Source organism: Pseudonaja textilis, chromosome 6, assembly GCF_049901715.1.
Source record: "Pseudonaja textilis isolate UNSWEBS1 chromosome 6, rPseTex1.2, whole genome shotgun sequence".
Classification (NCBI taxonomy): Eukaryota; Metazoa; Chordata; class Lepidosauria; order Squamata; family Elapidae; genus Pseudonaja; species Pseudonaja textilis.
Window position 1 is genome coordinate 26,532,424 of NC_141995.1, and position 26,736 is coordinate 26,559,159.

A 26,736-nucleotide genomic window follows, 5' to 3' on the forward strand; every position below is an offset into this window, starting at 1 on the left:
AGTAATTCATTCAACAACTTGGGCAAGAAAGGTCATAAAATGGGGCAAAAATGGGATCAATTGTGGCTATAACTTGAGAACTACCTATATTTTCTCTACTCTTGATTCAAAGGAGAGTTCACATTGCCAGTTTCTACCTTCATGAATACCCTCTAAGGGCTTCAGAACTTGCAAAATAACTTTCTAAATAATTATTCCCACCGTATTGTGGGAGAACATATACATGTATTCATCTTTACAAAATAGAGGATGATGTGCAAATTACCTCTCATTTGTATTTCCACACCTTTTTCTCCCTGCTTGTTATGTTTACATGGAACAGTACATTTCCAAAGGCCAACCTCCTGCACAGATGTTGCATCGGGGCAAGATTCTACATTTGAACTCTGATGGGAAACATTGCAATACAAGCAGTTTGCACCAAATGAGAAAAAAAGCATTTCTTGCTGAGTCATTTAAAATTTCAAGCTGAAATATTAAGATGTGATAAACACGGTTGTCCTGCATGTTACTTTACATCAGAATTTGGAAGTCCTGTGTCATAAAATAAGTTTCAGAGCACAGATTCTGTTAACCTTTATTGCTAAAATAGTTAAACTGCCTAGGATATTGGGCGTTGTACATCAACTTAACCAGAGGCATAAGAATCAGGAAGACAGATCTCTCTCCACATGCAAAATGTGAGAATTCTTTATGGGAAGCCCTGGTAGCTGTTTACTCAGCAATGTCTTTGTCCAGTTAAATAGCTGTATGCTGGGAGGATGGAGAATTACTAAATACTTCTTAATAGATTAAACTCCAAACTTCTACAGAAAATTCATTTTTTTATTGTATGCAATGGGTTAAATTCAGAGATAGAAGGAAAGGCAACAAGAAAAAGTACTACCTGCAAAAGGGAAGGGCAGGTGGGTGGAGCAAGATTTTATTCTGATTGCAGGAAGAAAAGAGTGGGGCTTGGGAGCCAGACCAGTCCCTCGATGACCAAGTCATTCCCACTGGACTGTAACTGCTGGCCCAGGCTGGTGGACTTCTCAAGCCTTTTTTGAGTAAGAATCTTAAACCTGTCTGAGGTAAGGCAATGCTGAGCACACACACCTTGTCCCCACCCCATGAGGTTTAGCTGAGTTTCTCTTTTGCTTTGGCAGGAGGTGTAAAGGCTTTGTGGTGTCTATTTTTCCCCAACTTCCTGTAATTGTGCCTTTTCTTTGTTGGCACAGTGGAAGAAAGGAGAACATTCAGAGGTAAGTTCAATTTTGAATATTGCCTATGACAAATCAAATATGTGCTTGAGAGATGGGAAGTGTCCTTCTCTGCTTTTCCAGCATTAAAATCTTTTGCCGTTTTGTCTCACACACTTTTGTTTGATCTTCTATACGGAGCTTCTGATTACTGGTTATTTTAACCTTCCCAAATTCTTTCAGAAAATACTTCATGGCTGGCAGGAGAAGAATTACTTGACTACTTTGAGATATTTCATTCTTGTTGACATACAGCATTAGCAGCACAACCTAAATATTTGAATTTAAGTCCTTGTTTCCATGATACTGGCTTTGTCCAACGCATTGCTTTTATACAGCCCTATGCCCTCAGTTTATAATGCAGGTATTCATTAATTTACAACCATTTGTTTAGCAACTGGTTTAGCTAGCATAATCATACTCCACTCAGTATCAAGGATGCAGCTGTAGAAGCGATCAACAGTATTAAGTATCTGGGGGTGCAGATAACTAACAATCTGAATTGATCTCTCCACATGTCAACCTTAGTGAAGCATGCAAACCAGATCTGCATTTCCTGCATCAGATGTGGAGAACGTATCTTTCTCCTTCTGCCCCAACCACTTTTTACAGAGGCACAATTGAGAGTGTTTTAACAAACAGCACTGTTTGGCTTGGTGATAGCAGTGTCTCAGATAGAAAGTACATACAGAGAGTGGCAAGGACAGCTGAGAAGATTATAGGAAGCTCACTTCCCATTATTCAGGACACTGTGCTTAGAGCTCAAAGCATTGTTAGAGACCCCACATACTCACTTTACGGTGAGTTTCTTTTGAGGTTTTGAAGTATTTCTAGCAGGACTACCAGATTCTGTAACAGTTTTGTTCCCTATGCCATCCATCTGGCAAACTCTCGAGTCATTTTTCTCACCATGTATTGTTTCTCTGAGTCATATAATATATGTTGGTATATGCATATTTGTTTGTTTATATTTATGCCATGTTTATGTAGTATATATTGGAAGACAGGACCCTCTGAGAGTTGTATGCAACAAAATTTTATTTTAATGTATGCCGATTAGTGTACATTTAAAGTGACAAAAATGTTATTCTAAGTCTAAGGATAAGTCTAACTGTTTGAAGTTACAATAGCACTGAAAGAAATGACTTATAACTAGTCTTTGCACTTACAACCGATGCAGCAACCCCACAGTCATATGACCAAAATTTGGGTGCTTGGCAACCAGTATGTATTTACAACAGATTTAGCACCCTGGAGTTACATGATAGCCATTTGTGACCTTCCTTAATAAAGTCAGTGGGGAAAGCTGGATTCACTTAAGAACCATGATAAAAAGGTCATAAAATTGGGCACAACACACTTAATAATTGCCTTACTTGGCAATGGAAATTCTGGTTCCAGTTATGGGTTTAAGTCGAGGACTGCCTGCAGTCCAAGACATCTATCAGTGTCATAACATTAATAAAAGAGTGACATGAACTGAAATAGCATGCAATAGCTCTTTCAATTCTTTTAGCAGGGCTGGATTTCACAGAGGTTCTCTGTTATGGAAGGAAGCTGAACATGACACATAAAAGAATTCAAGTTACATTTGACTCTTAGACCAGAAAAGCTGTTTTCATTACTGTATTTGGATCTATAATCTCCCATTACTAATGCCTTTACAGAACCTGTAGTTCCTTGTATTTTGGGCCACAGCCACTTTTCTTTCCTGTATATGGAAAAAAAAATTGGTTTCAATCATGGTTTTAGGTCACCACTTGCACAAATAATGAGAAATTGTCGAATGCTCTAGGAGCAGAAATTTATGATAATTATAATATTCCAATGATGATACAACACAATTTAGTGCAATCCTATACATAATTAATTAATTAAATTTATATGCTGCCCATCTCATTGATGAAGAATCTCTGGGCTATATGGAATTGAACCTTGGTTTCCCATAAGTGGGAGAGTCTAGAACAAGGCTCTCAAAGTGCTGATGAGATGTGGACAGTGAGAATGTAGATCCAGGATCCTCAGTCTGGAAAAGTGCTGTACCTCTTCATTGCTCAACTGCATTCAAGCTGTACCACATTGCAACATCTGCTCCCTGTCTGCCTGTCTTCTGTAGATTCACCCACCTGCTTGCAAGCCGCCTATGGAAAGGTTTGTGGTAACCAGAGCTTGCAACTTCCTGCTGGCTTCCCCACTGATTTTGCTCTTTGGAAACTGGATGAAAGTCACAAATTATGGTCACATGAGATCCTTGTTTAATGACCCATGATTCTCATTTAACAATGACAATGGGAACTGCCAGAATTGCCATTACTAAGGAATGCCATCACACAACATTGCACTTTGTGAAAAATATATGAAGAATAGAATCATGCACAATAAAATTCAAAGAAATTTGACAAAATTGCTTAATTTTTTCTTGTTTTGCTTTAGTATAAAGCAATCCAGTTTGTTCATTTTAGAAATAGTATGTCACCTAAAGTTTGCAGAAATGCTAATGGACATTTTGCAAGCATCTTCTGTTCAGGACATGCTATAGGGCTGTCTTATTTTCAATAATCTCTGTACTTCTTTCTGACTTGAATACATGTGTTTATTTGTATACAGTAGAATGGATCGCTACAGATATTTCATCTTCAACCAGAGAAGCATGTTGATATTAGGGCTACTTCAGATAGCTTGTGCTACAGTTTGTGTCATCAGTGGATTAATAGATGGTGTTTTCAGAAAGGAATCAGAATTGAGTAAATCTAAGATACCCATTTGGGCTGGAGTGGTAAGCTACGTTTTCTATCCTTCTTTCCAGAATGTATTAAGAATGTATTGTAAGTTCCAGGGAACCTGCTGTTTCTTACTTCACATTCAGGCAAATAAGGCATATATTTCATAGTAAGAAGTATAACTAGGTTCATAGCGTTTCATGGTGACAACTATAAAGAAGATAGATTCAGTCAAAAAATGTCCATGTGCTTTAGAGTGGCAGGTTGTTACTTTCTGGGCTCCAAAATTGGATTTGTAGAGTTTCTTATGTAATACAGATCTTGCCAAGTGGGATTCTGGGATTTCTGATGTTTCTCAATACTGGATTCTTATACCAACATCTGTCTCCAATAATCTTGTTGCCTACATTACTGAATTCATTCATCTAAAGATGCCTTTTTAAGTAATTGATTAAAAAAGAGAGAGAGATCATATGTGTAAAAAGCTCTATTGAATCCAGTTCTAGGGCCATCTGGTCTTGAATGTTGTGCCACAGAATGGCCCTTTGAATACATTTGGGGATCTTAGACAGGACTGTGAAGGATCCCTCCCACTACTGCTTTCCAACAATTACGGCATTTTGCTTATGGTACAGAGGGAGTAAACAGCAATAAAAATGACAGTCTGATCCTCCACGAACCTATTCAAAATCCTTTTCAAACTATCCCATTGTTTCCTATTAGCAACACCCTGGCAGCTAATGTGGAGTGTGGTGTCTGCCACATTTCAGCTGTTGGAATTGCCCATTAAAATAACTTCCTATTTTTGATTTCCACACCCTATATGAAAAGTGAGCTCTGAATGGGCATCAGAAAATAGTATTATTTCTCAGTGTCAGCAAAGATGATTTGATTCATCAGCACATATCTTTAAGGTCGGTATTTGTGTCTTAGTTCCCTGCCTACCTCTAGTCCTAGTCTGCAATCTTAAGGTATTTTCCTGACTCCATTTAGCTTATCATTTTCCCCAGCTCCTTAAATGTAAAACAGCTGCTTAAAATTAGGACAGGAGACTAATAAGGTTTGCTGCAATTCATCACAGTATCTGATTTTTAACAATAGTATGTTACATAAAAAGGTAAAGCTTCTTTTGAATCAGGCTTTGACTCCTAGAGAATTCATTTACATGGCTATGAAATTTTCTTGGCAACAATATGGAAATCTCTCTTTTTTTTGGTTAGCTTCTTCCATATTTTCTTTTCCAATTTCCAATCTATCTTGAAGCAGTCCCATCCAACCAGGCATGACCCTTCTTAACTTCTGGCCCAGAGAAGGGCCTCAAGGGACCTCTATCCACGGAGTTTCCTATTCCAACCAGCCAAGAGGGATAGACATAATTCTAAATATGGAAATTGTCTGTAGTTGCCTTTGCGGATAAAATAGGCTCTATGGGTGAAAGAGAACTTTGAAGGGCTAAGTAAAAAAAAAAATTAGAACTTTTCATCATTGTATATAATAGCTTATAAAAAATGTCTCTGGCTCATTATATTTTTGGGGAACTAAAGATTGACTTTTTTGATATTAAATGTAACCATAATACTACTTTACATTTATGTTTTTTGTTTTTGCTAAGCCCCTTACCCCCTTATCCTTGGGCTTTCTGTGTTTTAGTTTATGAGCATTCCTGGAATTTTGGCTTTAAATTCATCTCAGAGGAAGAATCCAATTCTGGTGAGTTCCGAGAGGTTTTTTAAAAATATTGTTTAAGAGCAGATTTCAAAACACAATGAATGTGTTATAATTTTAATAACTTTAATAACAATAACAACAACAATAATAATAACAATGACAACAATAACAATAACAGTAATTTATTAAACTTCTATGCCAGCCAATTCTTAATGATTCTGGGTAACTCACAACAATCAAAGAAATTACAATCAAATCACTAAGATTTAAAAGATAAAGATAAAAAATGGCATATACAATGAAGCAGGAAGTCTCCCTTCCCCGCCCCCTGGGACTGGGTGAAAAGCTATTTAGCATTTATTTTTGGTATGTGGTTTATCTTTTATTTTTTTTATTTTATTATATAAAATATAAAAAACAAAATAAAATAATTTTCTTTTCATTTTTTAAATATGCGGTTTAGTGGTTAACATTTCTTAAACAACTTTAGATTTAATTCCTTTGTATATTTTCACATAGAATCAAATGCATTGATTCATATGGAGATATTCAGTTATAGTGTGAAGATACATTTTGTCTTCCTTGAAGAAAATAAATAAATCAAATCAAATATTAAGTTTTCTGTATTCCTTATACAGGTGAATGCCACGATAATTGCTTCAGTATTTTCCTGTTTCACCACTTTAACTGTAATAATTTATGCCTCTATGACATTAGAGTATGGTGAAAAACATGCGGAGTCTAATTATGTATCCTCTAACCACCCATCTATTGTAAGTAGTATATTTTGTGTCCAGTATTGTCCATTAAATTCCCGTTCTTTCGTATTTTAATTCATGCTCCTAGCGCCAATCTGAATGCAAAGATTAATATCTAGTCTTACTCTAGTTCCTTTAAATCAGGGGTATCAAATCCAATTGCGTCACGGGCTGTATCGTGAGGTATCAGGCCATATTGCAAAATATCGGGATGTTTTTTGCCTTTGTAAAGCCAAGGTGGGTGTGGCCTGACATGCCGGCTTTAGATTATCTGAACTAGTGATCCTGTAATGCACAGCTAGTGCATGATAAACAATGAAATCTATTTGGAAGGCATTAGTTTGGAAGGTCTCCTTTAAAATCTGCAGTTTACAATGCAAATCCATACATTAGCATTATGTTATGCTACCAAATGGTAGAAAGGACAGGTACTCTTCAACTTATGACCATCACTTAGTAACTGTTCAAAATTACAGTGGACTTCCCCAGGGTTACTTATAACCCAGATATTAAGTTCTGACAAATGCTGCCTCAGTCATGTGATTGCATTTATGATTGTTTGCAGCAGCTTGTGGTCCAATGACTACGTTTTAGAACATTTTCCAATGACTACGTTTTAGAACATTTTTGGCTGGAAAATGATGTATATTTTTAGTTTCTAGCAAAAAAGCGACCATTACAAACAATGGATTTGCTTAATGATCACCACAAAAAGGTCATAAAATCAGATGTGATCACATGATGACCTGCTTAACGACCAGCATAACTTATGACTGTAATTCTGGGCTTAATTAAAGTCATAGGTTGAGGACTACCTGTAGTTATAACGTGTCTTTCTCCACTCTCCTCTATTAATTGCATAATAAATAAGAAGCTGTATCTAATTGTCTCTATCCATCAAGAGTGGTCTAGACAGAATTAAATATAAAGCTTGCAGGATAGGTGTGAATTCTGAGAATTCAGGCACATAGAGCACAACTAAAAGCAATGCTAAAAACCCATAATGACCTTGAGTTATGCCCTGTCATTAAGCAACAATTCATTAAGCAACAAAGTTATGATGGACTTTCTCAGGACTACTTATGATCTGAATTTGAAGTTCTGATGGCCAGTCATTTCTCCCACCACACACACACTCATGTGATCATATTTTGAGCACTCGACAGCTGGCCCACATTTGCAACAGTTTGAAGCATACTGAGGTTACATAATGCAATGTGTATTTTTTGCTGAAACCAGCATTTAGTTCCAGTTTCCAGCAAAAAAAAATACCCATTGTGGACAATTGGTTCACTTAATGATTTCAGTGTTCACTACTGCAAAACAGATTATAAAATTGGGCATGGTCATTTGATGTTCCGCTTAGCAACTGGCATGACTTATGACCAGAATGAAATTCAAATAGTCCATCTGCAATAGATGGGGATTCAGCCTGCTTGAAAACTTTTAATTCCTTGACTAAAGGCATTTTTTTTAAGTTTAACAAAAAGAAAAACCTGTAATACCTTTACTAAAGGTATTTTTTTATTTAAAGAAAAAGCATCAAAGAATTTCAGATATATCCATTTCATGCATTCTGTAGTTTTCCCAGCATTAGTAGAAAAGATTCCCACTCTGCCACACATTCCCAAATCTTAGTGAGAGTGGTGAGAAACCTTGAAAAGTCTGAGGAAGGAATGTGAGAAAGATGTCCCAGACCGAGAGCTTAAAAAAATATCTAGAATACTTTTATTTTGATAAAACATGCATGTGAATTTTCTTTATTTTGAACTGTAGGTATTGGTGCTTGGTAAACTGGTTCAAGGAGCTAACATCACAATGATGATTTCATCATTTTTTAGTATATTTATTGTGCTGGTGATTGTGTATGTCAGCTGCCGAAGTCTTCCATGCTGTTCTTGCTATGACAGTATCACTGGACTTGTAAGTAGCAACATCATTAAGGAGGGTGTGTTCAGTCATGAATGCATCACATTGTAGCACCATTCAAATTAAACAACCATAGATTTCAATCTGTCCTTAGCTGGAGAAAGCTTCTATCCCCTATAAATTATTGTGACCTTTCCAAACAATGGATAATACATATATAAAAAGAAGTTTATTTTTCCTCTGTGTGTGCAAGATACATTTTTTTTCATTAGCTATTTATGTTTAGAAAAAAATAACTACAATTTTGATTTTAAGGTTTGTTGTTTAAAAAGGCCTAATTCAATTCCAAGGATGCCATTTTATGGGATATCTTGCAGTTTCCTGTAAATAGAAGCTTGTGTACATGATTCAAACAATATTCCTTATTGTTTCATTGTGCATTTCTTTTCTGGAATGAATTCTTTTGCATAGCTTGTTATCAGATTTTTCGTAAGAATGGTTTACAAAAATACTCTTTTGATTAATTGTATCGATAGGCTATCTGTAAAGTAATTAAATATGATGTGAAATGTGATATATATTTATTTGCTCACATATCACAGTCACAGAGCAACCATGTGTGGTGTCCAATTAAACATAAAACCCACCCAAGAGGCAGTTAAAACTGGAATAAATAAGTTCAAAAGTTGGGGGAGATCCTTCAAGATGCTAACCGACCTCAAGGTTGCATGTTTTTCTGCAATCCCCAAGTGAGTTGGTAAAGCTGTCTATTCCAATAGATAAATAGTGTTTTTTTTTAAATATGTGCAATATCGTCTAATTTTACGATTGTGTGCAATTGCACAATGGCATAGCCAAATACATATATTTAAAATACCTGAGCAAATAACATTTTGCCCTGAAAACCTTCTAAATAGATTCTATCTTACATTCCAAAACTGATAGGCTAACCCAAACATTTCTTCTTTGTATAATGTTATTAGGCTTCATGTTTAAGATCTTTAAAGGTTAGCAATAGCTTGTATATGATTCCTGTTTTATTTTGAATCTGTTTTATTACAGCATATTGTTCAGCTACTTTTTTATTGAGTGAAGTGTATAATATAATAATTTATGGCTAAATTCTGATATCAGTTTGATCCATATGCAAGCCTATTTTAATGTTTTCACATTCTCATTCTTAGGAGCATCTAAAAAATGATGAAGACCAGTTACAAACTACAGAATTAGTCTGCCTTTCACGTGGTATGTAGGGTCTTCTTCTTTTTAGAACTTCAGTGTTAAATTATATAAAAAAATGTAAGAAATGTTTGATTTTGCTATATGTGATTCTTTCACTACAGATCAAGAGGACAGAATTTTTAATTGTCCAGTAAAAGTTCCTCAACCATATATAGAAACAGATTATGAAATAAATGACCCTCCTCCATACATCAGGCTGACTTAGAAACAAATTCTACAAGGATTTAATGAACAGATCCTTTATAATTAAAAAAAAGTATTAAATGTGTACAATTATTAAAGCAATTGAAAAATACTCTCTTCACAGATCCTAAAAATAGGGGTGTTAACATTATTGTTTATTTATCCATCCAGTTGTCTACATGTATACCTTCAAATACATGAATTTACTTATGTGTAAACATGTTTTATTAAATGTTTTATTAAATGTGAATAAAAATTGTATTTAACTTTCTTGAGTTAGAAACACTGATCCTTTGAAGATGCCTTCCCAGATAATTTCTTTTCTGTACTGAAAATTGGCTGCAAAATCAGACAGCAGATTCTACGGCAAGCTTCTTTTCTTTTTCAGCAGAGAGCTTACAAAAAGCTCTCCAACTTGGCAACTCTGGTATGGAAAACCTAGATTGATGTTTCCTAATTTTATTATTGCTAACATTTTGGGTGCTAAAATCTGCAAATTTCAGATGCCTAGATTGGGAAACACTGAGCTAGATGAAGCTGAAAAGTGTCCCCTTCCCATTGGAGGCCCTAAGTGTCAGTAAGCAAAGAATCTCTGTTCTGGAGGTCGTTGTCTGGCAATGTTCCTAGGAATGGGGCTTTTGTGGGAATTTCAGATGGAAGAGGGCTTGTTGGAGGCAAATTCTGCAAGAGGCAGCCATTTGGTTTACTGATGGTCCTTGGGTTATGATGGTAATCGGGAACAAATTATATTAAATGAAACAACACATGACCACATTGCTTAGCGATAGCAATACAGTCCCCATTGCCATTGTTAATCCAATTTCATGCAAGGACCAACCCCGAACCAAGCCATTCTTGGCTTCATTGTTTCCAATCCCGAGTCTTGATAAGGGACTGCCCTCCTTTTGAACCTCCTACCATACACCTATCTCCCCCGCCCCTCAATTTTTGCCCTTTTGCCTATCCTGAGCACATTGGCACTCCTTGGTGGCAGTGGTAGCACTGACTAGTTTGTATAAAAACAGGGGGTCTAGAACAAGCTGTGCAATCTCCTGAGTGTCGCAGCGTCTTGCAAGAAACAAATGAATCTTCTTGGTAAATAGATCCATGATACCCAAACAGACCTGACAGATGAAAAGTACTTGACATTTGTCTTGGCCACCAAAACTCTTTGAGCACATGTGTATTGAATAGTCTCCCATGCCCAGCAGTTTTCAAAGCAAAGTAGCAGCATTTCTTCTCTGAGAAGAACATGTAAACAGCTGTTGTGAGAGAAGTGTTCTTGAGAGAGGAAGTATAAGACTCAGTCTTTGGGTCTCCTTGGAGGTACTCCATCCAAGACCTGACATATGGCAAGCTAGTCTTAAATACTGACTGCCTCTCCTAGCTTTTCTGGAACATCCCTTCACAGGAGACTGGAGATATTTAAGATTGTTGTGTTTTAAGACCATTGTAGGGGAAGAGGGCTAAGCTCTAAAGACATTACATATGACAGAGGAACTGGATATTAGGCCCTTACTTGTCACTCTGGAAGCACAAGAGCAGGTGAAATCAATGCTGACAGCTACCAGCCAGCCAGTGTGTATAAAAACAAACCATCCAAATATTTTAAAAACAGTTTGGAGTCTTTTTAAAAAAAAAAAAAACCTCATGGGATATAACTTTCTTTCTCTGGTTCGCAGCAGTAAGATGTTTTTAATTGCTTGAGGCACTTAGCTGAGACACAGAAATCAGTGACTACTCCAATTCTTTTTGTTAGCGCCTCCTTAGAAGTTCAAAGAGGCCCTGACCTCCATCCCAGAAGCAGGAAATCAAGTCCTCAGAAAAAACAAAACCCACTCAGCTAATACAAATTATGCTCTTCACTATGAAGATCTTTCTGTTGTTAATTTATAAAGCATTATTAACCTTATTGCACAGAGTAAAAAATTAGGGGAAAAATAAAATATCTTGCTTGACAATCAGTCTAGCAAATGTACTCTAAAAAGCTTACAGCAGGCAAAGAGATGTTATGTAAACATATGTATGCATACTTGTACACACACAGCAAAACTGTCTCAGCTGCAAGAGGATGGGCAGCTCACTAATATACAAAGCATGTTTTCAATTGTTATTTTAACCTGTATGTTTGCAAATTCAACAAAACTTAAATGAGGAGCTACCAAGTACCTACAAACCTTAACCATGCCAACTTCAGTGCTGCCACTCCACATGTGCTGTGCAAGTTGCCACATAGTTGATTGGACAGTTATTTGGTGTGCCAGGTATTTCTTTGTAGCCTATGGGGTTTTTGCAATTTATCATGTGGCCATTCTCAATCTACAAGTTGCACAGGCCTGGTCCAAATATGAGTAGCAGAGATGTAATTGCTGCTTTATAACGATTAGGCTGGAAAATCTGATTTAAAAAAGAAAAAGCAACCCAGTTGCAAGCTTTTTGAAACAGCTAAATTTTGTTCCAAGCTCAAAACAAAGTCCTAAAAAACCCCCAAACCATTTATCATTCATAGAAAGATCTAAGACAGTCATTTCAAGGATGGAAAGTTCAAGATAATCTCTAACACAGGTGGTCCTCGATTTACAACATTTAATAACCATCTGAAGTTACATCACTGAAAAAAGTGACTTATGACGCAAAACGTAAAATCACTGAACCGGTAGTTACACCGGTCGGATCCCACCCCTGGGTGGCAGTGTCTCAGGGTCATGTGATTCCCTTTTGTGACCTGTTGACAAGCAAAGTCAATGGGAAAGCCAGATTCACTTAACAACTGTGTTACTTATTTAACAGCTGCAGGGATTCACTTAACAAATGTGTCAAGGAGACTCATAAAATGGGACAAAATTCACTTGACAAATTTCCCACTTAGCAACATAACTCTTGGGCTCAATTGTGATCGTAAGTCAAGGACTATCTGTGTTCACTAGTAATGAAACAAACTCTGTTTATTTGCAATCAAACACTGTAAAAACAGACTACAGAAAAGGAACTTTATTTGGTAGCATTTATTCATTTAAAATGCTGTACTAGTTTGACAGATGATGATCCTTCATTTGAAAAGGTAAAACAAATTATATTAGAGAAAAACTAAAAAGCACTTTGCATTAAAAATAGTTATCTGTACGGTAATCCTATAAAAATAAATTGTGCTGAAACAATGCTATAAAGCAGAACTGTATCAATATTATGATACTGTTATTTATATTAATTCAAAGTAACAATTTCAGAGTCTTTTTTACTAATAAGAGGTAATGAAGCTCTTACATCATTAGTGAATCTTCTAAAGTTTTTAAAAAACATGGATTATTCATATGAAGTAAGCAAGTAAATTCTCAAAAGTGTAATCTTACTCGACAAATATTTTAAGAACATTTCATTAAATAAAGCTCTTAAGATTATTCATGGACAGTATGTAAATCAAAACTATAATTAAGACTTAAAGTGATTACAAAAATCCCTTATTCAAGCATAAAAAGCCTTCCATATTTGCTATGCAAATAAACAACACACAAATGACGGGGGGAAAATGTAAAAATTCTGAACACAATCCATTTATACATTTGGCCAACCATGCAAGTGTACTGCATTCTCTGTATTTTATTCTGTTTTAAGGTGCAATCAACATATTTTTAATCGAAAATGTTATAATCTTATACAACAGTATATTAACTTGCAATAGAATACATACAATTTGACATTTACATAATAGTATAATAACTATATTTAACTTTTGCAGTTACCGTAATGAATACAAAAGATAAATACTTTTAAGAATTTTCATTTTTGAGGAAAACACATTACAAGTTAGTGATAATTAGGCTGTTCTTCTGAGCATTAATAAATAACACTGATACCATTTTTTTAATTAAAATCCCTTAGTCTCATGGCTTTTGCTCCCAAAACATTAATCTAACCCAAAATTGAACACACAGGACAAACGAAACATCAGTTCTATTAAGTTTAAATATAATACCCATTAAACATATTGAATGGACAGGAATAAATCCCTACACAATTCACTTACAGGTAGACCAATTAATAAAACATTATTAGCTGTTTTGGTTTTCCTTCTGAATTAAAAGTACAAATGAAAATCACGTATAAGTGGTTTTTTGTTTTCCTAAGAGGCAAGCACAGTGTGTGCTTAATGAGGTATCATAAACAACAATGAAATCCAATTGTCTATTCCTACAAAGAGCTGTAGTCTCTAGTACAGTGGTTGAGATGAGTTGGACCTTTCATTTGCGCAACATGTCCTGTACAAGCCTACTGAATTTTAGGAACAGCTATAGCCAGGCAAGAATTGTCTGGCCATTGTTGGATTTCATCCAAAAGAGAATGTCTTTTTCCTAGAACCATTTTATGACTGTACCAAAATATACATCAATAAATCTAGCTAACCAATAAACACTTATACAAATGACTACTTTAACAGAAAGTAGTCATATTTACTTATGACCTATATAAAAAAATCTAAAGCTTTGCTTAAGCAATGAGCTGAAAGTATGCACCATGATCTCTGCCTGCCAAAATAAAGACTTTAAAGTTGTGCAACTTATGCAATGATCATCAGATGGCCTGCTCATGTCTTCAATATTTGCTAGGCTAGAAGGAGCGTTTATGTGCAAAATCATTGAAACCCCTTAAAACAATAACATAAAGATTTTAAAGAGCCCTTTCAGCAATTTCTGAGCACCCATTTTACCTAACTTTATTTTTTCCCCATTTTATGTTGTTCCGTCCATATTTTAATTGTTAAATGATATAAGCAGGAGTATCTTTGTATTATGTTGATATTTCAACTATTTTAAAATAAATGGAAGGAAACCAGACAATATTGGCTAGCACTTGTTTATGATTCATTAAACGTGCTATGAATTTTGCAGTGTTAAATCCTTTAATTTCAAAGTCTAGTTTTTCATCTTCAAATCAAGGCTCATATTTTGGCTTGTTGCGAGGATGTACATAATATGTCTATCACTAGGCTAATACTGCAAAAACCTTGTAATACCCAGTATATTAAATAGAGAAAAGATAGTGATTTAAGGCTTTTTCAAAGTTTGGATTGTGTTGATTGCTTACTTTTTCCTTCATTCTTCTAGCTTCCAGTTTTGTGAGAAGGTATGGAAAAAGAAAAGGCAAACGGCCAGTCAAGCAAAGTTGAATGATCTAATTAAAACCTTTGTTGTATCTAATGGAATCCCTACTACTAGCTGTGTCTCTAGATTAATGTAACCATTTTATAAGAAAAATAAGCTGCAATTTTCAGTATTATTTCCAATAATATGCAGGAGATTCATATTCTTTTCCTCTTACCTTGAAAAATGTAACTATTATATAGAACACTATGAGAATAAACATCATTTATTCACACACACAGAGAGAGTTTTCAGAATATTCAATAAAAGCAATACAATCAGAAATTAAAATAGAAAAAAGTCACTGTGTACATAATTTATTTCTAAAATTAATGAACTTAAAAATGTAAATGGAAAGAAATTAAGGGCAAAGATTTCTAATATTTTATTCATATTGTGCCTTTCTTCCATTGTATTTTCATAAAACTGTACTAAATAACTAGGATTATAGTTTTAAACTGATTTTTGGGCCTCCATAGAAAAATAGTATTCTTACACTGAACAATAAAGGAAGAGATCTGACTTAATACATTTTTAAAATATCCACACTGTGTTGGAGAAAAGCTCTCAAAACTAAGAGGCCAATTTTTCTGTAAAACAATCTATTTGTACAGATTAAAAAATTCCCTAAAAACAAAAATAATTCCCTAAACATTATCATTACTTAGATGCTACAGTTTACCAAGTGCACATACTAAACGTCTACATATAAAATGACTGAATAAAGTGCACAGCAGAAGGTAATTCTTATTAAATCAAAACATTGCACATTCTTAAAGCACTGGCAAAGAGAATAATACAATGTTGAATGCAAATATACTGTAAGTTAACACCAACATGTCATAATAGGTTTTGATGCTGGTTTCAAGTGAACTGTATTATCTGGTAACTGACTAAGCATGAGTGGTTTGTGGCTTTTTAGCTTATGAGCCAATGTCATAAATATGGCTTCCACATGATCATTGTCATTTGGATTTTTAGCAGAAGTTTCAAACAGTGGCATACCATGAGTGTCAGCAAATTTCTGAGCCACGTCTGTAGGCACCTGAATTGCATTCCTTAGATCGCATTTGTTTCCAACCAAAATCCGGGGTATTTCATTGGTGAGCAAGTGTTGCTTGCACTCTTCAATCCACAGTGGCAAACTGTGAAAGCTAGCAATATTTGTCATATCATATACAAACACAACTGCATGTACGTTCCTGTAATAATGCTGCACCATGCTCTTCCTAAAACGTTCCTGTCCTGCTGTATCCCAGAGCTGGATCTAGAGGTGGGAAATGAAGAAAGGTGAATAAGAGTAAGACCATACGTACATATATACTAATCAATCAATGCAAACTTCAGATGGACAAGTGATGATAGCATATTTATAGTACCTGTCTAAATAAAAACATATTTTCAATATAATTTCTATTAATATTTTACATTTTTAATATTTTTCTAAAAATCTCAAATGATGGAATTGTCTGGAATTCTGGTAAGAGGCTATCCAGAACATCTGTGGCAGAGGAAACTTCAGCATCCCAACTTAATGGGTAGGATTTAATTAAAGTAGGTGTTCCTGCACCTACCAGGATACAAAGACAGATTAAATTAGCATTCTGAATGGTACCCAAAAGTTTAACTGTAGCCAATGCAGAGCCTGCAGTGTTGGGTTTACATTAGAATCTCAAGTTCTTCCTGCCAACAAATAACCTGCTGTATTTTGAACCAGCAGGAGATTTGAATAGTTTCAAGGCAACACCATTAGAGCACAATGCAGTGATCTTATCAGGAATTGACAAGGCCACTGTGGTTAGAATATGTAAATTTTATGAGCCACTTAGAGTCATGTATGTGAGATGGGCAACTATATAAATTAAATAAAAACACATAGTACATAATAGTACATTTTAAACATTGTAAATTGCTGATCTATTAATACCTTTGACTGAATTTGTAATTGTAAAATGTTGTCTTTTGACAAGAAACAATTTTCTTAGGTTGTTGAGTCCTTATAAATCCCCTTTTTATCCAGTCATTCAACCCACTGCTGCTGTGCATTCTTGGGGAAAATACATTGACAGGTAATGGAACGGCCCCCCCACGTTTAAGGCACTATCGGTGGGAAAAAGGCCGAGAACCACTGCATGAGGTAATTTTGCCTATTATGTCATCGTGTCAGTCTTCATTTGCCCAAGTCATACTGAATTTCTCGTTTTGTCTCCGTTGGAAACAAAATCACACAAGGAAGGTGAAGGAAAAAGATGAGACACAATTGCCTTTCCTCTTCTGACAACCCTAACGTGCCATCCTCGCACAGCAGAATAAGGCTTAGCAGCGGAATCGTTGCCTCCCTTTTCAAGCTTCTCGGTCTTCCTCCCGCGAGCCAAACCGGGGGACGGTCTCCCGGCCCAACGTCAACTCTTCCCGCCCCGAGTTTCATCCGCCCGAGCGAACCCAGATGACGGCGAGGCAGAGAAGGGAGCGGAGACCATCTGGAGAGCACCAGAAAGCGGCCCCGCAGCTTTTCCTCTCCTCCTACCTTGATTCTCTCGTCGTCGATGTCGACGGCTCGCTCGCGGAAGTCTACCCCGATAGTCGCTTCGGTGCGCTCGGGAAAGCGCCCCGCGCAGAAGCGGTAGGTGAGGCACGTTTTCCCCACGTTGGAGTCCCCGATCACGATGATCTTGAAAATGCGGGAGCGCGCGGGCGGCAAAGACCCGGGCCCCGCGTAGCTGTTCGACAGACTCAGCTCCAGAGACGACTCCACGTCGGCCGCCATCGGATGCTGCCTCCTCCTCCTCCCTCTGCGACGCCCTCAGGCCCGCCCAACAGAGTGGGGGGGGAAGCGGGCGGCGAGAGAAACTCGGCCCGTGCCTCAAAGCTTTCCTCAGTGCGAACCGCCTGACGCGATTGCCGCCGCCGCCGGCATCCACGGAGCCACTCAAGGGCGGGACAAGGCAGTGACGGTCCAGGCACGACAGGCCGCACTTTCCTCCTCCTGATAGGAAAAGCGGCCGCGACTTGGCTTCAGATACCGCGAGAGGGGAAGGACGAGGCGAGGGGGGAGAGGGAGGGGAAACATCCTTCGCCAGGAAGGTGGGGCTGCTTCGGAGGCGAAATCCTTCGGGGTGAGATACGGGCTGTAGGGAGATTTGGCTCCCGTTTCCCATCTGGTGCTGCAGAACAGAGGTCCCCAACCTTTCCGCGTTTTGGAAGGGCGGGGGGGACGAAAGAAAAAATAGTTCTGTGAGCGGGCCTGGCGCTTAGTATGGGGTGGCCCCCACCCCGCCCGCCGTAGAGCAACACCAGTAAGCACCTGCCGTTGAATTCGCTGCCTAAATTTGGGAAAGCAATAAACGAGTGCAAGGAAATAAATCTGTTGGGAGACTAGTATTATTTGGGGGCTGAGGTTTAGGTGATCTTGGGAGAAGGACTGTCTTTTTAGTAGGGAGTGCTCCATAGTAGTTACGCCTAGCCTCGAATATCAGTTGTCGGCCAGCAGCAGCGGCTTGTACTGCTTTAATAGGGTTTTTTTGGACAAATATCACAATCACAATATTAATCCCTAGTTAACTGCGAAAAGTATTGTACAGATTTAGCATGTGATATAAAGCCTACTGCACACCGACACTAAAACCGTGATGGACCATAGAGCAGTTCTAGCAATTCGTCACCAAGGACCTCAGTCAGCCCCTATAATGATAAATTAGTCCTTACATTTCTTCCTCATTCCATGTTTCATTGCAGAAAGAGCAAAAACAAGATGCTTCCTTTCAATTATAATATGTAACTTTAATATAAAATAATAAATCTAAGTAAAAATTGATTTACTTTAAGCTTAATTCCTGGTGACTTAATGTTTCTTGGCAATAACAGTCCTTTTGGGTACTCTGAACACCGATTTTACGGAGATTTCCTGATGGTCTTTATTGGTGTAGTGACCAACTGTGACCCAGCTTAACTGAGACCTGCCAAGATTGGATAGGTACTACCACCTGGATGGACAGGAAGCTTTTTCATTATTCAGATTTTTTCATTATTATTTAAAGTGTAATAATCCAAAGACTTAATCTTTTCATTATGATTTTCACATGACAATACAGGGATTTGTATTTAACAGAGCTGTAGTGCAAGAATCTAAAACTTAGAAAAGGATTTATATTTCAGCACCAGAAACTTCCACTATACACTTACCAGTTGCATGTGAATTTTTTTTTTTACTTTAAACTAGGCTTTATTTTCCCTATGGAGGTGACTAAATATACAAGCATTAAGAACAGAATTTCCCTGTATATACCATATTTATCTGATGAGATAACCTTGAATTTTATTCTATCCCTGCTTCCCAGGAATATTAAATAGTTATATGAGACAATAATCTCATTTTAAATTACTTTGGGAAATCTAATCATTTCAAAAATGATATTGCAAATATTCAGTATTTGTTTCTGCAAAATGGGAGGATACACAGCACAATATTTTTCTGTCTCTTTTTGTAGTTTTATAAAAATGTTATGAAGCTATAAGGACCTTTAAAATTTTAAGATATTATAGAGGACACTTCTTACTGGCAAATTTGTCTGTCTTAATGAAATAGTAGGCTATAAAAAGCCTAGGCTATAATATATACCCTTTATTGTAAGTATAAAGAAAATGACAGCTTGGAAGAGTTGCTACAGAATTTTTGATATCTGATCATTTTAAATTATCAACTATCATCACTGGAGGAAGAAAAAGGGTTCAAATTAACTCTCAAGTAAAACTTCATCCTTTTGTCAGTATGGTTTTTAGCTAAAAATGCAGAATGATTGCAGTGTAGTTTCATGGCTACCAGCAGTATTTGTTATTGTGCATTAACAGTAAAAAATTCAAATTTGTATCACCAACCAATCATAAGTTACCAAGATTTTTGAATTGAGAGGCTTTACCCTTGGATTCTCATTTTGTATTAATATAATTAATACAATGTCTTTTGATTAATCACAGAAAAGTTTTTCTCAGATATACTGGACCCATGCAAATGAGTGGGGCGATTAACCACAGGGGTCCGCACAAATTTTGTTAGATGCATATTTCAAAAGATGAAGGTTCTAGACGAATGATCAGTCAATACTTAGCTTTTAAATTGTTCTTATCACAGAAAGAGTAATGATATCTCTAAAGAGATGTACAACAATGAAAATCACAAAGTGTTAGCTGTTTGATTTTTTTCATACTGACATTTGTTTTTAGCATTTCCTACACTGTACTTTAGATTTCTGATTGCAAATTTGCTAATTCATATAAATTCGCATTATCTTTGTGGGGATAAAATTCACAGAGGTATTTACTACTAATCTGAGCACCCATGATTGCCAAGTTGCAAATCATTGTTCACAATGGCAGTCATTATGGTTAGCTTTATTGAAATAAGGCGGGGGGGGGCAGGGGAGTAGTGTCTCCAAACACTGTCGCATTATGCATTGTGGGATTTCACCAACACTAATATAAATCTTTTATGATAATATGTTACACTGAACTTGCATTACATCTCCTGACAGCAGTTTTCAAATTCTATAATCACACAACTCTTTTTCAAAACATTTTATTGCATTATATTTGGTACCTTATGTTTGACAAAGGAAATTACATCTGTAACTGCAGGGATAAGAAGCTGGTCTGTTATTGAAAAAAAATCTTGGGCCCCTTAAAAGTTACAAAGTCATGGGCTTGCCTGAAATAACTGAGCAAGAAATATATTCTTAGAAATGTAGGGCTTCAAGTATTACAAACCTGTGACACTGTGGAAAAGTTTCAGAGGTATCTAAACTGCAGCACTTTTTTTCCTGCATAACGTGAACAAGGCCTGCTGAGGTTTTAAACAATTAGTCTCTCAATCAGTCAAATTCATAGTCAGGAGTTTGTCTCTTAAAAATTTCAATCCATAGTTGAATGAATATCATTTATATTTTCACTGTACGTGAAAACTACATGCTGTCTTTCTAATGAGTTGGTGCCACATCACAGTGCATAATTCATTTGTTCTTGCATTACAGTTTTTTTAAAAAAATTAGCCAACAATGTTGTCATTCTCATCTCCTAAACATCGATTATTTTTTTTCAAAACTGAATTAAAAAAAATATATTCTAACCAGTTCCTTCATTTAAAAACTGTGGTGCAAGAACACCCAACTGATCACGTGCAGTGAATTTCGGAGACACAACAAGCTTACTGAACACCTTATGTTTCGTTATTTTGCTTCATATTTAAGTCCCAGTCTCTACAACAGCATTAAATATGCGTTGCAGGTTTGTTTGCAAGTAGTGATTCACATTGCATACTTCCAAAGGATAGAATCATCTCTGTATGAAAATCAGTCAGATGCTAAAGCCCCAACAACTTTTTGTGCTCAGTGAAAAGGATCCAGTGCTAAAACAGCATTTTTGCTGTCTGAGATACTTATCTCAACAAGACAAATTTAAAGTAATATTTCTGCCACACACCTGCTCCAATGGGGTGTTAAGCCTTCAGATTCCATATAAATTAGTTTAAAAAACGGGTATGTAGATAAGGGATACTTTTCAATTTTAGCAGTGCTTAGCTTTTCTTTAATTTTCTTTAATTGAGCCATCTATTTCCAGCAATACGTTACTTTATATTATATACTTCGTCAGCAGGATAAAAAAAAGTAAAACTTTGAAGGCAACTTTTTTTCTCCTTCCATTCTCTGTAAGTTAGAACAATTCAGCAGGTGCGTGACAAAAATATTATACACCAGATACAGTCCAAAATCATTCCACTCCTTTTAAAGTTCATATTTCATTGGCCAATTCTTCAGTTTCTGCAGATAGGTCTCCATTAACTGTGATCTTCATATCTTCTTCATATCCAGGGGGCATAAAAGCCAAAGCATATGGAAAAAGCTTATGACAATTTGCTCTGTACATTTCAGCTGCCTCTTTACAGTCTCCAAGGCTACCATCATTCAATGCTTCCAATACTTCTATGCATGTCTAAAAGAAAAAAAAAAGTGTTTTAAAAGTTGTGTATTTCAACAATTGATACAATTGCTAATTCTGTTAAGATATTTGTGCATATTGCCATATGTAAGGCTTAAACATTCCGCTCCTTAGAAAATTACTAAATGTTTGTATAGTTTGCTGGGCTATTTCATTTGAAATTTGAAGACAATATATAAATTTTTATATCAAATTTACCTGAAGATTTCTGTTTGCTAGAGATTCATCAAGTGAAGTTGCCAGTTCCACAGCTCTTTTCTGACTTGTAGAATCCAAATAGTATACCATTTTGGCAGCTAAAAGTAGAAACAAAAATACTCGTCCACAGACACATTTAGATATTAAAACATTTACTTTTATATTTGGGCCTCCTCTATCCCTTCTTATCAACTATAGGCTCCAAGCACATAGATCAATCCACAGAATCAATCTGTTTAAATTAACAGAGGAATTACAAAACTTGATAATGCACAAGAAAAGTGACTAATTTTCCTCTTCACCTATATTTATAAAGGCCTAGATGTAGATAACATCCTTTTCTTGGAATAGAAAAGCTTTAATTCATTGCAGCTCCCATTGTTAGAGCTGAGGCAGACAGTGTTTGTTCAATTACCGCCTCCGTGTTTTTCCAGGAGATCCTGCAACCTTCTAGAGCAGATTTGGAGTGCAGGTGTTATGACATCGAGGAAAAATGGATGAGGAATGACACTCCCTTTTGCCAGCAGAAATATCCAATGTGTTCAGAGTAATGGGGTAAAACCCAATACTCACCTTTTCATAAAATGCATGTATTGTTGTGATAGACTACAAATTGGAATATACCTATTATATTCTTGGGTACCAAAATTCTGTCAAGAGTTTGCAATAAATAAATTAAATACTATTTTTTCTTGGCTGTCATACATATTTTGCACTGTACTGTTACTATTTTTAATTGTTTTATGAGTGTTTGCTGCCTAGATTTGCTTGTTTGAGTTGAACGTCTATACAAATTGAATGAATCAATAAAAAAAATAAAACAAAATTATAATATTTAATTACACGCCTAATCAAAAATGCATTTATGGCCTCTTATAGCCAAAGAAGAGGGCAATACAGGTAGTCTTTCTTTTATGACCACAATAGTGACCAGAGCCTTGGTCGTTCAGTGGTCATAATAGAAAACACTAGCTGACCACTTCATTTAACAATTGCAATCCCAGCACTCCCTGTTGTGGCTGCTGAAATCCAAGTGGATATAAAGTTGGAAGTCCTCCTCCCCCTGCTTCTGTGAGGCTCTCTGGATTCATGCATGTTTGGATTTCAGTTACTGAGGGCCAGGCATGCACACAGTCCCAAATCCTTCTTTCCCCGCCTCTGTAGAGAACTTCGCACAGATGGAGAAAGAAAATTTTTTAAAAGCTCCATGCTGCAGGCAGTCTTTACAACAGTTTGTTTAGTGACTTTTCAAAGTTGCACCACTGAAAAAAGTGACTTATGACTGTTTTCCATACTGGCAACCATTATAGCATCCCCATGCTCAAAATTCAGATGCTTAAGATGGTTGCAGTGACTCGGGGTCATGTAATCCCCTTTTGTAAACTGACAAGCAAAGTCAGTGGGGAAGCCAGATTCACTTAATTTAACAAGTACAGTGGTTCACTTAACAACTGTGGCAAGAAAGGTTGTAAAATGGGGCAAAACTTGTAACTAAGTCGAGGACTACCTGTATTTGGATTTGAGCAGCTAGGATCCAGGTATGCACAGAATCCTTCTAATCTAATAAAGGGAGTTAGAGCTTGAATTTTGGCAGCCAAGATCCAGACATATATGCAGCTTAAGCTCTGTTTTTCCCTCCCCATTTCCCCTACCACCACCAATGGAGAGCTCTGGAGAGGCAGGGAGTGAAGGATTTTAAGCTCTGTTTCTGCTTAGATTTTCGCTACAGAGACCCAAGCAGTTGTAGATTAGCAGGGAGTTCTTTTCAGAAGTAAGAGGAAATCCTCTTGCAACAGCAGCTTATAACCCCTGCTATTTTCCCTGGCATTTTGGGCAGGTTGGCAGAGAAGATTGCAAATGGTGATTGTGTAATCATGGGGCAACTTGCCATGAATTTGAATAGGTTGCCAAGCACTCATATTGCAACCACAAGACTGTGACGGTGGGGTTGTGTAGTTGCATATGCAACACATTGGACAGTTGGAAGTGCTTTACAGGATGGCAGGTATAGCAGCATATCAATGTCCCATTCCTTTGTATATGCGTGACTTTCTACATTGACTATTACTAATATCTTATCTCAAAATCTGGAAAAGGGTTTAATGCACATAAAAAATCTATTTTTTGCAAGGATACAAAAATATTTCTTTGCTTTGATGGGAATAATAGTCATCCTTGCAGTAAGAATATCTCTCTTTTGGTAAAGTTAAATCACCTTAGAAGCCAATGTAAGCCTCTACTTAAAAGATAGTCACTTTGTACTTTATCAGAAAGGTAAATAGATACAGAAATCAGTATGTTTATAACGTGACTGTGAAACAATTCCCAAATTATAATCAGCACTATATAGCTGGGAAAATATCCCATAGCTGCTGACTATTTTTGGGGGAATGGTTATTTAATTACAAGCACGTCACAAAGTTTGCTACTCTAAACTTCATTTTGAAGTTTATTACAGCCTCTTTAGAAAGTTGTACTTTCTCTTACAGCCTCTTTGGAAAGTTAGCTATATGGAAAGTTGATTGCAAGTGATTTAACAGAAATATTGTTTTAATACTTCCACTGAAATTTTACATTTCTAGCTTCAAAATACTCTCTGCTAAACTTATGATGCTATAGTATTTGACAAGCTATTTCTAAAAACAGTTCTTTAATTTTGCTGTTTTGTTTATGAAGCTATGTCTTTTAGGATTTCAAAGAATCAATACATTTCAATTCTAATATTAAGAATTTGAGACAACACTCTAACATTTGATTCTTCATTTGCACCCAAAAGAATATTTATCAAAGTATGCAAAATTAATAATCATATATGTTTTGTTATAATAATAAAATATTATTAGAATATGGTCATGATACTGTTTAAAAGCACCCAAAGCTGTTGGACCCACTCTTTTCAGTTCTCCTTTAGGTATGGAAGCCAGCTGACCCTGGGCCAAACTCTTTTTCAGGCCCAAATTAGTGTCAGGCTCTGCAGCAAACCTTCTGATAAGCAAAATCCCTCATCAGTTATGCAGTGATAGCATTGCTATCAGAACTAGATGAGCATCGTACAAAAATAAGCAAACCCTGCCACCAATAATAGGAAGAACAATCCTTAAAGGTACCAACCCAACAGATGAGAGCAAATCATTCTAAAAATCCTAAGTCAATTTAAACAGAGTAAGCTACATACCAGACAATCTATGTGGTAGAGAATTATAGTGCTGTTTAAGGAAAGTTTCGTTGAAGTTCTTTGGATTAGTTGCACCAAAAAGTCGATTCATTTCTTGATTCAACACTGTCCTGACCGTTTCTTGAAGATCTTTACTTTCAGAAACTATAGTATTAAGAACATAGAATTAATTTCAGAAGAATCTATTAGGCTTTAAAATATTTAATATTTTAATATTTATTATGTTATACCATTTTTCCTGTAATCCAGATTGTTCTGTTGTGCCAAATAATTCTACATGTTTGCAACGGAATACAAGACTGCTTTAAGTAGGCTGGCTTTATGTTGGTAATTATGATGATAGCATAAAACTAGACTACAATGAGTCATGTCATTCATTTAGCTAGCCCAATATTGTTTATTCTGAAAAGAACTGGATCGCCTGAATGTTATATTTGCTTGCAACTCAGGACATAGTATATTAAATAGGAGACAACATTTGTTACTGAAAATAAATTTCAAACGGATTGTGATAGATTTTCAGATATGGAGAGTGCTGGGGAGAACTGCATCTTTAGTGAGGATAAAATATTGATAAATAATTGAGCAAGGAAATGCAATGTATAAGTAGGAATTTTGACAAACATTTGGGAGTAGTTAAAACCTTTTAAATTGAGAACTCAAAAAGCATAGTTAAAAAGTGCTTCCCAGAAATTTACCTTTACAACTACCTAAGATCAGTCCAATTGTTCTTTCCGTTAATATTCCTGTATTTAATCAAATATTTTAGTTTAGTAAACTGTTAATTACTGCTTACCTGAATTTATAAACAAATGGATTTGCGGATATAATTTTTTTTAAAAAAATTACCACATAATTCTTCATTTCAAAGGATAAATTGAGAAGCAGAGGCAGTGGAAATATACATAGCAATAGCAAATTTTTAAATGAGCTTGTTACATTAAGTTATATATACATTTTTAATAACCTAAATATATTTTATCATACTCTTCCTACTGTCATTTTAAATAATTCAATAATTAGTAAAAAGAAATCATATGTATCTGAATAAATCATTAATTTCATTAATTAGCAAGCTAATTACGTCTCTTCTGGAAGTTTGACTATTAGATCACACAAGATAGCTTCATACCACTGCTGAAGAGATGTATCATACACTCATGAAGCCATGGATGATTAGGATCAATAGCAAATGCTCTCTTCACAGATTGTAGCATAAGAAGAAATTTTTCTGTATAAGACAAAATTATAAAATAATTTCCATAATCAGGAATGTAAACAGAATATCCAATTATGTTTTACAAGTATAAATACAATTTGAAATTATAATTAGAATAAACATATACATCCTGACTGTTGTCAGTACAGTACAGATGATATATTCATAGCTGGTGAGATGTGGGCAACTTACAAGATTGTCTCTGCAGAGCTCTTGGCTTGCATATGGTAAAACTGGACTTTATAGTTATGGTATATTGGCCAAAATGTACTTAACTGACAGGTAGGCTCTTTATTGTGTTTTTCCTAAAATAAGCAGCATGTACTTCCCAACTAGAAAGT

At 36.0% G+C, this 26,736-nt stretch overlaps 3 protein-coding genes and 1 long non-coding RNA gene across 8 annotated transcripts in view; 2 read left to right on the top strand and 2 right to left on the bottom strand.

Annotated features, from left to right (window-relative positions):
• Positions 1-907: 907 nt before the first annotated feature.
• On the top strand, positions 908-9,949 carry LOC113434728 (uncharacterized). 5 transcript variants are annotated; one of them, XM_087936128.1, is made up of 8 exons: positions 908-1,070; positions 1,146-1,241; positions 3,846-4,014; positions 5,609-5,668; positions 6,265-6,399; positions 8,161-8,307; positions 9,438-9,498; positions 9,597-9,949. In XM_087936128.1, the coding sequence occupies exons 3-8, from the start codon at positions 3,850-3,852 to the stop codon at positions 9,698-9,700; spliced, it is 672 nt and encodes a 223-aa protein (XP_087792254.1). In that variant the 5' UTR covers positions 908-1,070; positions 1,146-1,241; positions 3,846-3,849; the 3' UTR covers positions 9,701-9,949. The 5 variants fall into 5 exon arrangements, with proteins under 5 accessions (XP_087792254.1, XP_087792256.1, XP_087792257.1 ...); XM_087936130.1 differs by having other exon boundaries at positions 915-1,046; XM_087936131.1 differs by having other exon boundaries at positions 937-1,070; positions 3,849-4,014.
• A 3,288-nt stretch (positions 9,950-13,237) lies between these two features.
• On the bottom strand, positions 13,238-17,844 carry RAB33B (RAB33B, member RAS oncogene family). Its single transcript, XM_087936132.1, has 2 exons — positions 17,344-17,844; positions 13,238-16,083 (listed from the first exon to the last, which is right to left on the bottom strand). The coding sequence occupies exons 1-2, from the start codon at positions 17,581-17,583 to the stop codon at positions 15,643-15,645; spliced, it is 681 nt and encodes a 226-aa protein (XP_087792258.1). The 5' UTR covers positions 17,584-17,844; the 3' UTR covers positions 13,238-15,642.
• On the top strand, positions 17,838-22,707 carry LOC148125426 (uncharacterized). The gene is made up of 2 exons (XR_015744110.1): positions 17,838-18,112; positions 22,436-22,707. It is a non-coding gene; the product is annotated as an uncharacterized LOC148125426 (long non-coding RNA).
• NAA15 (N-alpha-acetyltransferase 15, NatA auxiliary subunit) overlaps positions 20,373-26,736 on the bottom strand; it is a 40,610-nt gene continuing 34,246 nt past the window's right edge. The window contains exons 17-20 of the mRNA XM_026698054.2: positions 26,309-26,407; positions 25,177-25,320; positions 22,002-22,099; positions 20,373-21,797 (exon numbers count right to left, since the gene is read on the bottom strand). Of these exons, the coding sequence (XP_026553839.1) occupies positions 21,597-21,797; positions 22,002-22,099; positions 25,177-25,320; positions 26,309-26,407 (542 nt within the window). The 3' untranslated portion in view covers positions 20,373-21,596. The remainder of the gene's footprint in view (positions 21,798-22,001; positions 22,100-25,176; positions 25,321-26,308; positions 26,408-26,736) is intronic.